This window comes from Triplophysa dalaica, chromosome 11 (assembly GCF_015846415.1).
Source record: "Triplophysa dalaica isolate WHDGS20190420 chromosome 11, ASM1584641v1, whole genome shotgun sequence".
NCBI lineage: Eukaryota > Metazoa > Chordata > Actinopteri > Cypriniformes > Nemacheilidae > Triplophysa > Triplophysa dalaica.
This window is the reverse complement of record NC_079552.1, coordinates 2,305,478-2,320,488: the sequence shown is the minus strand read 5'-3', so window position 1 is coordinate 2,320,488 and position 15,011 is coordinate 2,305,478. Positions and strand designations below refer to the sequence as shown.

At 39.9% G+C, this 15,011-nt stretch overlaps 1 protein-coding gene across 4 annotated transcripts in view; it reads right to left on the bottom strand.

Moving 5' to 3' along the window:
* The window catches only part of LOC130431469 (signal-induced proliferation-associated 1-like protein 2), an 82,876-nt gene that overhangs the window by 43,570 nt on the left and 24,295 nt on the right, over positions 1–15,011 (bottom strand). For all 4 annotated transcript variants that reach the window (XM_056760510.1, XM_056760512.1, XM_056760511.1 and 1 more), the window contains exons 2-4: positions 10,349–12,106; positions 6,332–6,465; positions 4,178–4,366 (exon numbers count right to left, since the gene is read on the bottom strand). In XM_056760510.1, coding sequence (XP_056616488.1) covers positions 4,178–4,366; positions 6,332–6,465; positions 10,349–11,726 — 1,701 coding nt within the window. In that variant the 5' untranslated portion in view covers positions 11,727–12,106. The remainder of the gene's footprint in view (positions 1–4,177; positions 4,367–6,331; positions 6,466–10,348; positions 12,107–15,011) is intronic.

Here is a 15,011-nt window from a genome sequence, read left to right as displayed (position 1 = left end):
CCTCCCTTCAAAACTCTAACCCAGTTTTAACCTAGCGAGCGGGGCCGATGAGGCAGGAGAAATGGCTTCTCGGCATGACTGAGTTGATATTTCAGTTCTCCGGGTTCATACTCGAGTCTGAACACAGGTCAAGCATTCCCAGCATGGAACCATGCTGTTGTCATGACGACCTTGTTCTCCGAAACCTTCATCCGACTGTTTTGGATTAGGAAGCAGCCACGGCGTTTGTTCAGGCAGAGCTAATGCGGTACAGAGAAGAAACAGCCCGGCTTGGCTTTGGAAAGGACAGTAAAAAGAGCAGTAAAGCAGTTAAATAGCGGGCTTGGGTTAAAAGGGGGTAAACACAGAGCTCGTAACCAATCAGTTCATTATTTACAAACAGATAAACTGAGACGTGATGCTAGCTGAGCCTGAACTCATGTTTCCTGCGACTCAATGTGTCAGAATGTGAACCAACAGGTATTTTTGACATATAAAGAACAGGAGGGAAAACAAACAAACGTTGGTTTCGAAAACACAGCGGTCAAAAACAACTTAAGAAATCTTGTGATGATATTCATCTTGTTGAGGTTTTCCATTTTTCAGAACTTGCACCTGGGTTTGTTCATAATGAATGCTAAAGTGTATATACTGTAATCAGAACATTTGTTTTCTTATAAAAAGAAAGATGTAAAGTATGCATATCAAGAACATCAGACCACTTTCCATTTCAGTTTTTTAACACTACAACAAAATACAACCAACAAAACATGTAGAACTGAATCACAATGTCAAACTTTAAGACTTGATCAATCTTTAGAACTTAATTATATATGTGACCCTGGACAACAAAACCAGTTTTATGGGTACATTTTTTGAAATTGAGATTTTTGCATCATCTGAAAGCTGAATAAATAAGCGTTGTATTGTATTGTATGTATTGATCGTATTGACAATATCTGACTGAGATACAACCGTTTTAAACTCAGGAATCTGAGGGTGCGAAAAATCGAAATATTGAGAAAATTACCTTTGAAGTTGTTATATCAGGGGCACTGTGCCAGGCCATCCACTCACGAAAATAAAGTTTTTTTCAAAATATCTTCCTGGAACATGATCTTTACTTAATATCTTAATGATCTTTGGCATAAAAGAAAAATCTTCTTTACCTCTTGCAAAATGGTCTATATTTATTTTCCATCAAATAAACCCACTGCATTGCATTTAGAAAATGTCATCATGTTGCCTCAGAAAATTATTATTTAGCATCTTGAATCCAATTTCATGTTGTTCTAGCTGCTAATAAATAATTGGTCGGGAAGATGTCATAAAATGATTTATGTTGGATAGCATGCTTTGAAGATGATAACGCATAGCAGTTTTGATTTATTTTCAGAACACATTCCCCTTACGTCATTCATAATTTTCATGGTTTTACTAAAAATATAAAACTCTAAATAAAGCTTATGTAAGCTTTTCAAAGCAAGAGGAGCTGGTCATGTGAAAAATCCACCGCTAACATTCTGAAAAAATTGGAGACACGTTAACACGTTAGACATGCTAAGACGGAAAACTTTATGGCACTTCATATTTCTGTGATGTCTCTCACGTCTCCAGCAGACCTCCACCCAACAGTCTGTGTGGTATTAAACCAAGAGGGTTTATTCCTATATGCTTCTCCTGAGGCATCTGAGACAGAGCACATTTTTCTCCATCTCAAAAGTCAAGCACTGCTCTCAGCCTCATCCTCACATTGACATGGATCCCACACGACAGAAAACAAAGAGCAAAGATGGAGGGAAATGCAAACATAACCTGGTTTTCCCTTTAAGCTTGATCCTTTACATAACTCTATTGTGACCACCGTGACATCATCATTGAGCTCTGTTGCACCCATCAGCCCTTGGGACAGTAATGTGCCTGTTTATCTCCTGTTGACTTCTCACAAGTTACAAGGCCAGATCTCCAGTTACAATAAAACGATTCAGTGATTTGGGGAAGAGTGCCCATCCGACTTTCAGATGTATTTTGCGCCTCATTTTCCCATCTCCGAAAAACAAGAATTGGAATTTTTGCCTCTAGAACGTACTCTAGAGAAAAGTTTTCTGCTGCATAGCGGTCCATCAATCTGTCATTGTGTAAAAGAAGTCAGGGATAAAATAGGAAATAAAAGGTACACTTTTCATGATCCATTATCATCAAGCGGGCCGTAAACGTGTCCTGCAGCAGACCAGGGTAACGTGATATGATTTCTGCTCTTTTGTGCGTATCCCTCCGGGCCGCGTGGGTGGCAGACGGCAGGTCATTAGCGCATTACGTTACATAGGTGTTGTTTATCGCACCTGCCTCCCTGGAGGCCAAGACCACCGAACGTTCCCGTAGCAGCAAACGTGTTGAAGGTGCAGCCATCTGTGGGTAGCTCTCCTCTCAAGATCGGTGTGGTAAACAGCTAATAAAATATTACCCATGAGCTGATGACTAAAACCTAATCTAGTAAAGCTGACATCATGTAGCGCAGTTTACGCGTCAGTGTGATCTTCCACTTATCTCATTCGCGAGGAGCCTTCACAAACAATGAATAAATATGCACAACCCCACGTGGCCTAGAGACAGACTTCAATTCGGGTCTGTACTTCACACAAAGCTATTCTGATGAGAAGCTAAAGTGCAAATATGAGAAACAATAAAAACATCATCATAGCATATTCGCCCTCGTGTTTTTCAAAACCCGTATATGACTCGTATATGATTCTTCTGATCACAAAAGAAGATATTTTGAGAAATGTCTCCGTGGTTTTCAAATGTAGTCAGTGGGGTTCAGTGTTGCTTGTTCACAAACGCTCTTCTGTGTTCTACAGGAGAAAGAAAGTCATACAGGTTTGGAACGACATGAGGGTGAATAATTGACCAAAGAACTTGGTAAAGTGTCCCTTTAAGACTAACATATTCATACTGAAAGCCAAATGAGATTTAAACAACTAAAACAGAGAACCATGAATCCCAAATTCATTAAGCTTACAACCTGCAAAATACTTTTCCACTTGATAGCAGTTCAACACACAAACTCAGACTCCGGTTGAGCTCCCAGAAATCTTATTGAAGGAAGTGTTTCAAGAGGTAATGAAGACGGTTAAGTGCTTCCCCTGTAGCATGGCATGACTAAACGCAATGGAGCTTCCTTCTTAAAACTCTTTTGGGACGAACCCATATATACCCCTGCAGAGAGACATAAAAAACATCGTCAATAAAGTGCTCTCGCGTCCATTAGGGGAAATTTCTTTGGGCTATTTCTATTTTTGCTGCGGCGAGGGGTCGTGGCACCCGTTCGTTCGCAGCGCAAACATTACGACCAAAACAACCTGGGAAGTTTCGGAGTGATTCTCATCTAGTCCAAAAACAGCACGCTCACTACACATGGTAATGGGAACTCGCCGTTTCCGAAACAACAACAACAACAACTACCCTTTGCACGGTTTTCCTAAATCTCTTTAACACACTTGAAGCAAAGGTGAGATTATACGGCACACATCATGTGGTGTTTATTTAGAAGAGGTAAACAATATCTCCAATAAACACTCCCTCATGGAGCAATAAAGGAACAGTGGTTATTAAGAGGGCGGTAATGGAACGTCTCCAACTATAAAATCAAATGTAATTTTGGTCCATTAGTCCGTCCTCATTGGCATTTCCACTGAAGCTTGGAAAATCAATTGAAGACTGGAGCTGTTATTGATTGACGCTTAGCATGATATTGGCTGATTGTCTCCTTCAGAAATCGTCTAAAGCTGTGTCGACAGATACAAAGTGTTGTTGGTTCACCCTCATGGGTTAAACAACTCTATTCAATTATTATTTTATTAAAACGCATAGTCATTTAAATAGTCCCATTTTGAAGAAAACTATGAACACCACATGTTCAAAATTCAATTTCATTTACAAGTCATTATAATCACAATTAACAATTTGTTTTCACACGAAAGAAGATATTTTGAGAAATGACCATACAATGCAAGTCAATAGCGGGTTAATGTTGTTTGCTTACCAACAAATTAAAAAAATATCTTCTTTAGTATTCTGCAGAAGAAATAAAGTCAAACAGGTTTGGAATGACATGAGGATGAGTAAATGAAGAGAGAATACAAATGGGTTTGACTCAAGTTCTTGTGGTGAGATTTTACAGTTATAAACGTCGACTCACCCCCTGCTCGTCCAGTTTAAGGAGCTGGTCAGGGATTTTCGGTGAGGTGACGGCCAGTCTCAGGCACTGGATGTTCAGTTCAGGCACCACGTACTCCAGAACTTCCTTCAGAGGCAGACCACGGGCCATCCCGTGCCTCGCTGTGGACGGCACGGCATCCTCCAGAATCGCCCCTCGCAGGGTAGTTAACTGATAGAGGGCAGACAGAGAAAGAAAGAAATGAGATGAATCACAATATTAACTATTACGGCTTTACTTTCTTTACTAAAGAAACATTTTAGAGTCAATTCATGTACCCCAGGCTGGGAACCAATACAGAAAATTAAACATTTTTTTATTGAAACATCATGCAGTTATGTTTCATCTCGTCGACTCTTTAAGAGATCTAAAGCACTGCATGTATAAGAACTGAATTATAAAAAGTCATGTAACCACTCGGCTCTCAACTTGACATGAACTTGTTTTATTGATGTTTTATGCAGTCGGCGATTGAAATAAACCGATGTCCTGTTTGTCATGACAGCGCAAACACTGTTTGTGCCGTGACCCACATACAAACCTCTGTAAAGATGGCCCCTCCACAAATCAACAGTGTCATTTACCATTCAGCTTTAAACCATCAGTCTTAGCTAAAAACACCTATATAGCAACAATGCCAACAGACTATATAACACCGATTGATATACTGTATGTATTTATCAAGCTTGAGGAATCATTCATATATAAACTAACTAGCCACATTTTACATGAAGCGTTGACATATTAATGTTTTGTTTTTACAACTTGTACAAAATTATACTATTCAGAGCAACAGCATCACTTTTAGACAACGATTCCTGTGTTTTGCTCTGAATGTATGGTCGTATTACTTGTCGACAAGCAGATTTCAGGGCAGACTATTGGTCAAAAGGAAAAAAATGATCTGGACCCTTCTGTACTTTCACTATAACAGAAGGTAAAAGTTTTTCTGGAACGGTGACATTGCATTCTACGTCAAGCTCTATCAAGCGTCATTATTGAGAATGTAGTTGATGTGTTTAATTGAGAATGATGACTGTTAGAAGCTGAAGATCAAAGCCTCCACCTGCTCGAGTTTGACTTAATGATTCGCTTAATAAAATAAGAACACAAACCCAAAATATCTGCTTTAGGAAAGTTGATTTTATCGTCTTCAAATGCGAACAATTATTTTCATCTTACATTTTCATCATTTGGTTGGACAAAAACCAACATAGACATCGTCTGAAAATATAACAATTGGCAATATCAAGAGAAGAACTGGAATTGTCCCATTTACTCACTCTCAGGTTGTTTCAAACCTGTATAAATTCCATTGTTTTGCTGAACACATATTTGAAAGAATGTCAGTAACCAAACAGATCTCAACCCTCATGTACTGCCATAATAGGGGAAATATGTAATGTGGGAGTCAATGGGCGATGAGATCGGTTTGGTTGCTGACATTCTCCCAGATATCTTCCATTTTTGGGTGAACTATCCCTTCAACGTAGAATACGATCAAAATAGTTCATGAAATCAAATATTAAATGTTGTGCGTCAAAATATCATAATGGCACCAGTTATTTATCGTTAAATTGAAAGTTCACCCAAAAATAAAAATTCTGTCATCATTTCCTCTCCCTCTTGACATTTCAAACCTTTATGACTTTTTATCTTCCGCAGATCACAAAATAAGATATTTTGAAGAACGTTGGCAACCGAACAGCACTGGCCTCCACTCATCCATTGTATGAACATAAAACAAATGAAAGTGAATGGGGACTAGTTAATACCATTCTTCAAAATATCTTCTTTTGTGTTGTGCGGAAGGAAGAAAATCATACAGGTCTGAAATGACCAGAGGGTGAGGAAATTATGAGAATTTTTATTTTTGGGTGAATTATCACTTGAATGAGTAACTTTTGTGAGGATGTTTGAAAAAGTGTACTTCAGGAACACTATAAGAAGTAAATGTCTTTTATTCAGATGAGTGACACTTCCACATAAACACACAAGGATGTTCAGCTCTGACATTTATTAAATAATTAGTGGAAGTTTTGCTACATAATAATCACAAATATTGTCTATACATTAATTTGACACAACAGAACCACTGAAATTAACTTTGGTGACAAACATCCTTTCAGTTTTTACCTGACTTGTTCTGAAGGTGATTCGATAGTTATACTGTGAACCCTCCTTATCCTTCCCATCATCTAACTTCTCTCTCCTCACACTGATGGCCACCGGACCCAAGTTCTCATCCACCCCAAAATAGTTCTGATGTTCTGAGAAAGACAGAAAAAGAGACATAAGGTTACGACTCAGAAAGGACACAACATTCTCATAGAGTATCATACACCTAAGAAATGGTTAATGAATAGATCAAATATACAGAAATATATATTTTTTGCATTCCTAAATTCATTTGTCAGCAAATTGCATCACAGATCTAAGAAAATATATGACGTACATGAATTATTGTAAACATCTCTGGGTTTGACAATTCACTTGGTAAAAAACATAACATTTGAATGACAATGAATAGAAAAAGCAAATGTGATGAAATGAAGAGTAAAAATGAAAGAAAGTAGGAAATGTTTTTTCAGTCTGCTGCATTTTTCCACATGACAGGAACATGGCCTGATCTAGGGAACCTCTCCACAGACATCCACATTATACATTGAGCAGCGAAATCTGAGATTATGGTTTATAAGAGTCCATTGCGAGTATAAACAGAAAAAAAAACCCACAGCAGCAGACGGGACTTAACCTCTCTTTGATACTAATTTTAGCAAAGCCCCTTTGGCAGCTTTCATGTGGACACCACATCTAAAAGCTCAGGACAAAATTATGCAATGTGATTGTCAATGGGTACTAAAGGAAGCTAAAGGAAAAATTTGAAAATAAATTGCATTGTTGCAAAAAAAAAGAGAAAATAAAAGAAATGAGCATTGGTGATCGAGCAGCATGTCTGTAGCTTCCAACAGCAAATATGTCTTCATATAACATCCGTCCCGGAGGTGATATTTGACAATATTTTCAGCAAACAGCCCTTAATCCAGCTCAAAGGCAGAAGTGAAGAACGGAATCAAGAAGCAGCAGGAGACGTCCTCATCTGTTATCCACTTTATCTCATCCGCTCTGTAGAGCTTGTGACATTTTCTCAAGGTTAAAGTAAAAAAAACATGATGGCTTTAGACCCACATGTCCTCCAAACTTTACTTTATTGGAAAACTGCTGTAAAATCCAGTTTCTGGTGGTTGCTGGATTTTCCAAACTGGTCTATAGGATCAGCTTTCCAGAATGACAAATGCGCACACCTAACCTAGACCACAAAATATTTTGGATTTGTGATAGTTCACCCAAAAATAAAAATGCTGTCATCATGTTTTTCATTACCTTGTCATTTAAACCGGTATGTGACTCTTTCTTCTTTTAACCAGAAATGATGATATTTTGAGGAACGTCTCATGGTTTTTCTGTGCATACAATTTGTTTGGTCACCAACGTTCTTCAAAATATATTTCTTTTGTGTTCTGAAGAGGAAAGTCATACATGTTTTGAAAGACATGAGGGTGACTTATTGACTTTTTTATTTTTGGGTGAAATATCAGTTTAATTTAAATGAGATATAAAATGATTTTGTTTGCTAAATGCAAAGCCAATTTCTTTCCGGCCTCCTGTGGAACCTGATAAACATTCATCACACAAGGTAAAAGCTAACTTTGTTGAAAGTATCTTGTGAAGCATTACTCAAGACTGACATCAAACTGAGCCTGATTAAAAAAGCTAACAAGACACCAACAAATATGCACGCACTAATGCAACTTCAAATGGGCATGTCACATCTTGCATCCTCAGATCACGTTGCGTCTCTGTAACAAAGAGGAAATGGAAAATGGAAGCAAAAGTTAATGGAATCAATGCCAGTCCCCAGGTGATAAAAGCATCATGGAGAAAGGGGTGTGAAAGGAGATGGAGACTCGGGGGAAGAACGTGTTGACAGGTCTGTCCTTTCCCCGTCCCTGTAGAGATGCTGATGGGTCGAGCATAAGATATGAAAGGTCAACAGACTCCGACTGTTAGTTTGAAAACAGAAAAACATTATACATACTAACAAAAAAGAAAAAAACTGTAGATTTTATAATTAAATACTCAATACAGTATCTGACACATTTAAAGTAGTCAACATTACTGTAAACAGTATACTTCATACTCTAGTATTATTTATGTTATATACTTCAGTATTGTGCATACTTTTTACAGTTTACTATAGTTTACTGCGGTCAATAAAATAAATACTATTATATTTACTAAAGTAAACTGTTAAAAGTATTTTACAGTAATAATACTGTAGGATAGCAGAATATATACTATAGTATACTACAGTATTTAGTAGTATTCAGTACTGTGGTAAATGGTGTAGTATTCAAAAACACTACAGCTTCAAACACTGTACTGTACTGTACTGACAAGAGCAGAAAAGGAAAATTTCAGAAGCAAAACATAATTCGATAACATTATGCAGACAAACTGCTTTCTCCTTATGAACAGAATGCACTGATGAATCATGCTAAAAAAGTTTAAATAGAAAGTGAGTCCCTCCTCTTTAGGCAGCACTTAAAATCAAGCATTAAACAAACAATACTAATCACCCTCTCAAATATAAACCCCATAAATAAAGGCAGTCGATTGCTCAGAGGAAATTGAGCTATTCTGCCGGATGGGAGCTCAGCGACGGCACGGCGAATTATTATCTATTTCCCAACAGAACGAGCAGGCTAACGTGATTTATCGTCATTTGAGCCGGGCTGTAATTGGCTCATTCGCTACGCTGGGAAGCCTGTGAACGCACAGGATACAATCGCGTCTTTCAGTCCGACGCTCATTATTCAGCACAGTCGCAAGAAAAAGATGAATTTCTGCATGGCGAGAGGCGGAGCAGCTGTTATTCACACTGTAGGAACGGGTAACTCGATCCTTTCAGGACCGTGCAGATGTGCGGACATGCAGGGTAAAATAACAGTCCGACAGCCACGGACACCTTCTCTCTCACTCAAACACGGATGACAGTGTGCCGTCGAGGTATCGTTTGCCTTCTACATTCCCAGACACAAGGAGGTGTTTTAATGAGGAGCAGAGGGGCGGCTGTGTGAGGAGAGATTCCCGTCTTCCTTCTCACAGCCTCACCCCTATCGCTGCTCCTCTGAGAGGAACAGCTGCACCTCAACCTGTCCTGTCTCACATGACAAATCCCAGCACGAAGATAGGAGAACATTTTCACACCTCCATCCCCGGCGCAAGTGTTTCACTGCTCCCAATGAGTAACACCCATCATCATGCCAAACCAATATAATATTTACACTTCGATATGTAATGATTTAACTACGCTTTGAAGAACAACGTTCTTCGAATCGCTGAATGAAGAACAAAAAAAACATTTTGTAAATTGTAGCTAGCATTTGAATGATGATAAAACAGTTCTCAAATTGGAGATTCTTTCTTTTGTGCAACACAAAAAAAAGATATTTTGAGAAATGTCTCTTTGGTTTGGTGTCCATAGGATGGAAGTCAATTGGGGGTTAATGTTGTTTGAGCACCTGAGCACCAGTTTTCTAAATATCTTTTTTTTCGTGTTCTGCAGAAGGAATGTAATACATGTTTGAAACAAAGAATTTACATTTTTGGGGGAACTGTCCCTTTAAAGTCCCCGTGTACCAGATGTTGTGATAGTTTCTCTTCTGTATTCTGATGCATTTCTGAGTAAAATGAAATTTCGAATGAAAAAAATAGTAAGCGAGACTTGTTTTTTTTAATGCGATTTGATTGTCTGTATAAAACAGCCATTGAATTTTGAAATGAAACCGGCACTAGACTGACAGTTGAAGGGGAGGAGTTAACGAATGCTCCGCCCAAGCTGTCTGATATGGATTGGGCCCAAGCTCATTTTCAGATTTTAACTAAAGATTAGGAGGGCAGATAAATTTTAAAAAGAGAATGATCCAAACTGATGATCTATTTTCAATAAACGCTGCAAAATTGAATAATGAAAACATTGTAATTTTTCATTTCACAGGGATATAAGTGCCAAAATAAAAACGTTTTTTTTAGTCAGTGATTCTTTAAAACAGACAGGAAGCAGACACACAATGAAATGACATGTTTTACCTCTTCCATAGAAGTATTTGTGGTAATAATACGCCCCCAAGTCGATGTGCTCGATGATGTAGCGCTTGACCTTTTCACGGTGGATGGGTTGGTTTTCTCGTGGAACCTCCAGCACCGACACACCGGCGTTGGTACAGTGAGAGCTTAAAGACGACTCAAAAGAACAGTTTTCTCCTCCGCCACTATAGCCGGCACTGTTGGCCCTGGACAGAGAGATTCTCCTCTCACCCTCTCCACCAACTTCATTACGAAAATGCGGGCAACTAAGCACCAATCCATTGCTTTTCCCATCGCCTTCATCAGCATCCAAGTTTTCCTTTGGGTTCAGGTCCTCTCGACTGCCCAGGGGAGACTCGAACATAGACGCAGTCCCGGCTGTATTTCCACTGGTTTGACCGGCTCCTGTGACTTGGTATTGAGATGCTGCAGAAGCTCCAGTAGTGATGTTCTTCCTCTGACTGAGAATGACCCGACTGGCAACCGCCTCACTGATGTTGAAGAGAACACTTTGGACGTCATAGTGAGCAAAGCACTTTTGAAAGCTGAGGGGCCGGCGGTCCTCCTGCTCGGAAGAAAGCCGGAAACCGTCGTGTTCGCTTTTAATAGTCCTCAGTTTTCTGAACAGCGACGTCTCGGATGAGTCTGACTTGAGACGATGCATAAAGGACTTCTCTCTTTCTCGGCTGTAGAGGAGGGAGCTGTCCACATAGTCGTAGCCCGAGATGTGGACGATCTCACCACGGGCTATCTGAGTAGCCGTTTGCAAGCTAGGGGAGAGGGTCGTGTCGTAGCGGAGGAGCTCCGGAAAGGCTTCAGGTGGGGCACTGCGATGGTCCGAAACATCAATCTGATAGCCACGTAACATGGAAAAGAAACCGTCGTTGCCGAGACCCTGCCGGTCGATAGAGGACGTGCTGCCGTACTCTCGATGCAGCGAGGCGCCTGTGTTTGGGTTGACAGCGTTCTGATCCATTATGTCCTCCGCGTCGATGTCGCTGATGGTCACATCGCTGTTACTCCGCTGTCGAATGGGATGAAGCCCCTTAAACGGAGATCGACTGAGAAGGTCGCTCAGGGAATATTTCGGATCCGAATAATCAGGCTCCAACTGTTCATCACCTAAATCAGAAATCTCTACACTTTGATACGGCTGGCCGTTTTGAAACGACGTGACAGCGCTTTCGTAGTTGGCTCCCCAACACTCCTTTTTTGGGGGCCATTCTGTCACCCTGGCTCGCACCCCCATTTTAGGCATGGCGGGTGTCCCGTTCGCTTTACCGCCCACTTCCAACTTTCCCTGTGTGTTGGTTGCTGGATGTCCCATACTCCCATTCAACGCTTTCAGCTTCCTGCTAAACAATTCCTCAGATGACTGCATGACGTAAGAGGAGCCTCCAACTAACTGAAGGAGGAGGATTTGGTTTATCGTCGATGGCCACGGCTCAAGCTCATATCCTGCTTGCAGCTGCTTGGGAAAAAGAGAACTCGGGTCCCCTTATCGGTGACATTGTCATAGATCACCCATCGGTGTCTCCGGACCAGCTTTCTCAAGAGACGTCCCAGAGGGAGTTACCCCGCTCGAAGGGTTGACCTTCACTACAAGTCCATTTTTCTTCAGGGGCGACCAGTTTGACGAAAGACAGGCAGCATTTGGGTGTCACGGACGGCTGGAGCTTCAAGGAGCAGAAGGGGTCAGTTGAACCGGCTCTCCTTTCACTGAGCTCAGCTAATTTAGGGTGACAGCTGGAGGAGAGAGATCTGTCGGGAGCAAAGAGAGAGAAAGGCAAAAGCACATTAATGCTTCGCACAGAGGAGGACAGAATACATTTATTAACATACTTTTACAAGAACAGTGGGGTGTCTTTCTGGAAACTTTCTTATGACCACAGAACAGTGTAAGACTGTTAGATAAGCAGCAGGGTGTGTACCACAGGATAGGCATGATGACTCCTTTCCAAACATCTCACAAAGAGATAATTTAGAAATATAAACGGCCAGTTCATTCCTCACTCTCATAGGCAAAAAAAGTGGATCAAATCGTTCTTGTTAACCGTACAGAATGACTAAAGTAGAATTTAAACTGCATTCTGATATTTGGCAAAGGGAACAGAGCAGAAAAAAAGTCTTTATCTTCATGCAACATTAATTCCCTCGTTGTGTAATCAAGTGCCCCATTGCAGGAGCATTACATGCAAACTTGGTTTATTATTAACTCATTGTGTGTGGCAGTCCGCTTTAAGCTAGAACAACAAATGCTGGTCCTGGATGCTGATTGGTGAATACTGTATTTTAGCTGTGCTATAGAACAGTTAAGGGCTCGGTTTAGTCCAGGTGAATTGCGCTTTCGCTCAGCGTTTTGGGGTAAAATGAAGGTTGAAAACTTGGAGAGACGGTATAGAGGTTTCGAACACCCCTTTTTTCTGGAGGCGGGGTTATTGTTTTTTTTTGTAGAGCTTATCTGACCTCACCTCAGCTGAAAAAAATGATGCCTTACTTCACACAGACCGGGTGGCGCTACATAAAACACACACCTAGTACGTAATGGCCATGGACCAATGGTGGCTCGAGGGTGTTTACCGGCAAACACAAACTTTCCCGGAGAGTTCTGTTTGGTTTGCTGCGGCGAACTTGCGAAACGAATTGTCGTTTGGACCATATTTGAGCCCTTTATGATGTGAAACACCTGGTCATATACCAGCTCATTATCAATGCACAGAACCCACAGAAACCAACTGTTAACATATTCATATTACCCATATTCACACAAGAAGACAAAAGAAAAACTGGTAGCACTTCACAATACCGTTGTATTTGTTAACAATATGTAATGCTTTGGCTAACATGAATTTTAACAATGAACTACATCTCCAGAGCATTTCTTCATCTTGGCTAATAAGTTTAATTAAAAGTTGTAACTGTTCACATTAGTTAATGCCCAACGAACTAACATGAAAAATTGTATTGCCATAGCTAACGGTACCAAAGCATGCTGAAAAACTACATTGCTCATTTTTAGTTCATGTTAGCTACCAAAATTTGAATTTACTAACGTCAACCAAAACAACCTTCTTGTAAAGTGTTACTGAACACTTTTCCTTAAGCATCCTTCATGCTTCAATGAACAAAAAAATTGCCTATGAACTTCACTTCCACTGCTCACAAGGTTGGGAAGGTGACTCTGATGACCTAAATGGCTTTTTCATGTTCACAAGTATAAATCCCATATTTGTGCATCCAGAAATAGTGGCATAGCGTGCCGTAAAGAATCCTGTAACATGATTTCAAGTTGCTATCAGCAGAAAACATAATCAGCTAAATGGATCAAACTGCTTGACCTATTACAAAGATCCTTTTGGCCTGTTTTCTGAACGTAACCGAATAATCTCTTATTTTCATAAGGCCTAGAAAAACATGAAGAAAGGGCTAACCAGCCTGTCTTTAACATGTTTACGCTATCCCGTGATACAAATCTGGTGTCAAACATTTAGATTTTCAGGACAAACAACATCTGGAGGGTAAATGTGGGCCACACAAAGATTAGTCTGTACGTATATGCCATCGCCTGTTGCACAACGTATGTGTGTGGGGGGGGGGGGGGGGGGGGCATGGTGGAAAAGAGCAGCTGGGGGCAAAACAGTAAACATATATTGTGATTACTTAGACCAGCACTGAGTATTATTACAGGTTCAATATGCACAGGTTTGACCCTGACAAGATAGTTTGACATCAATGCACAGCTGGCATCTTTTCATATAATATAGCTTGTGCTGGGAGGCGATTTGTGCTGACTACAGCCCTGATGATAACATATAACACACAGAGACTTTAAGCAAATAGTGAGAGAGGGGACAGGCACTTATTTAGAGGCTCAAAATGTTATTGGAAATTATAACTGTTATTGTTGCTGGTTAGTAATGTTTGCTAAGGCACATAGGGAATTCAAACAAACCCATGAAGTATTTCACTGAAAATAAATAAATATTCTCATAATTTACATATCTTGTGACAAAACACGCACGTGACAACTAGACACTCACGAGACATGGAAAAATATCATGAGACACGATTCAAAGTTATGGATGTGCTGTCATCTGGATTTAGCACGCCGATCTATATTGTTTAGCTTCAAAGGACATTTATTAACCCTCTGGACTCATTTAATGTCAAATGTCTGTGCTTTATATAGGTTCAAAATTATGAGATCATATAAGCATTTTAATGTAAGAATTTCGTTGTGTTCAACTTATGAAAGGCATGGCATGAGGGTGAGTAAATTAATGAGAGAATTCTCATATTTGGGTGAAAAAGTTCAAAGAAACAAACACAATTTAAAAAGTCTTTGAAAGGTTTGTCCCCCTCCTATTTATTTGATCTTGTTAATGTGAATAGGTCGACCAGATGTTTGCGATCCGCAAATAGTATCGCACTAACTTATCCAAATCTAGATAGAATAAAAAGGCGATTTTGCAGTGGCCGGTCCTAGACTATGGAACAATCTTCCTTTATCTGTGAGATCTTCATCCTGGGTCCACGGTTTCAAATCCAAGTTAAAATCTCATCTGTCTATCCGTGCTTTTAATTCATTATAACTTTAGATTTTATTCTTAACAACTGTTGTAATTTATTCATTTTGTATTATGGTTGAATTACGTTATTTTTATTT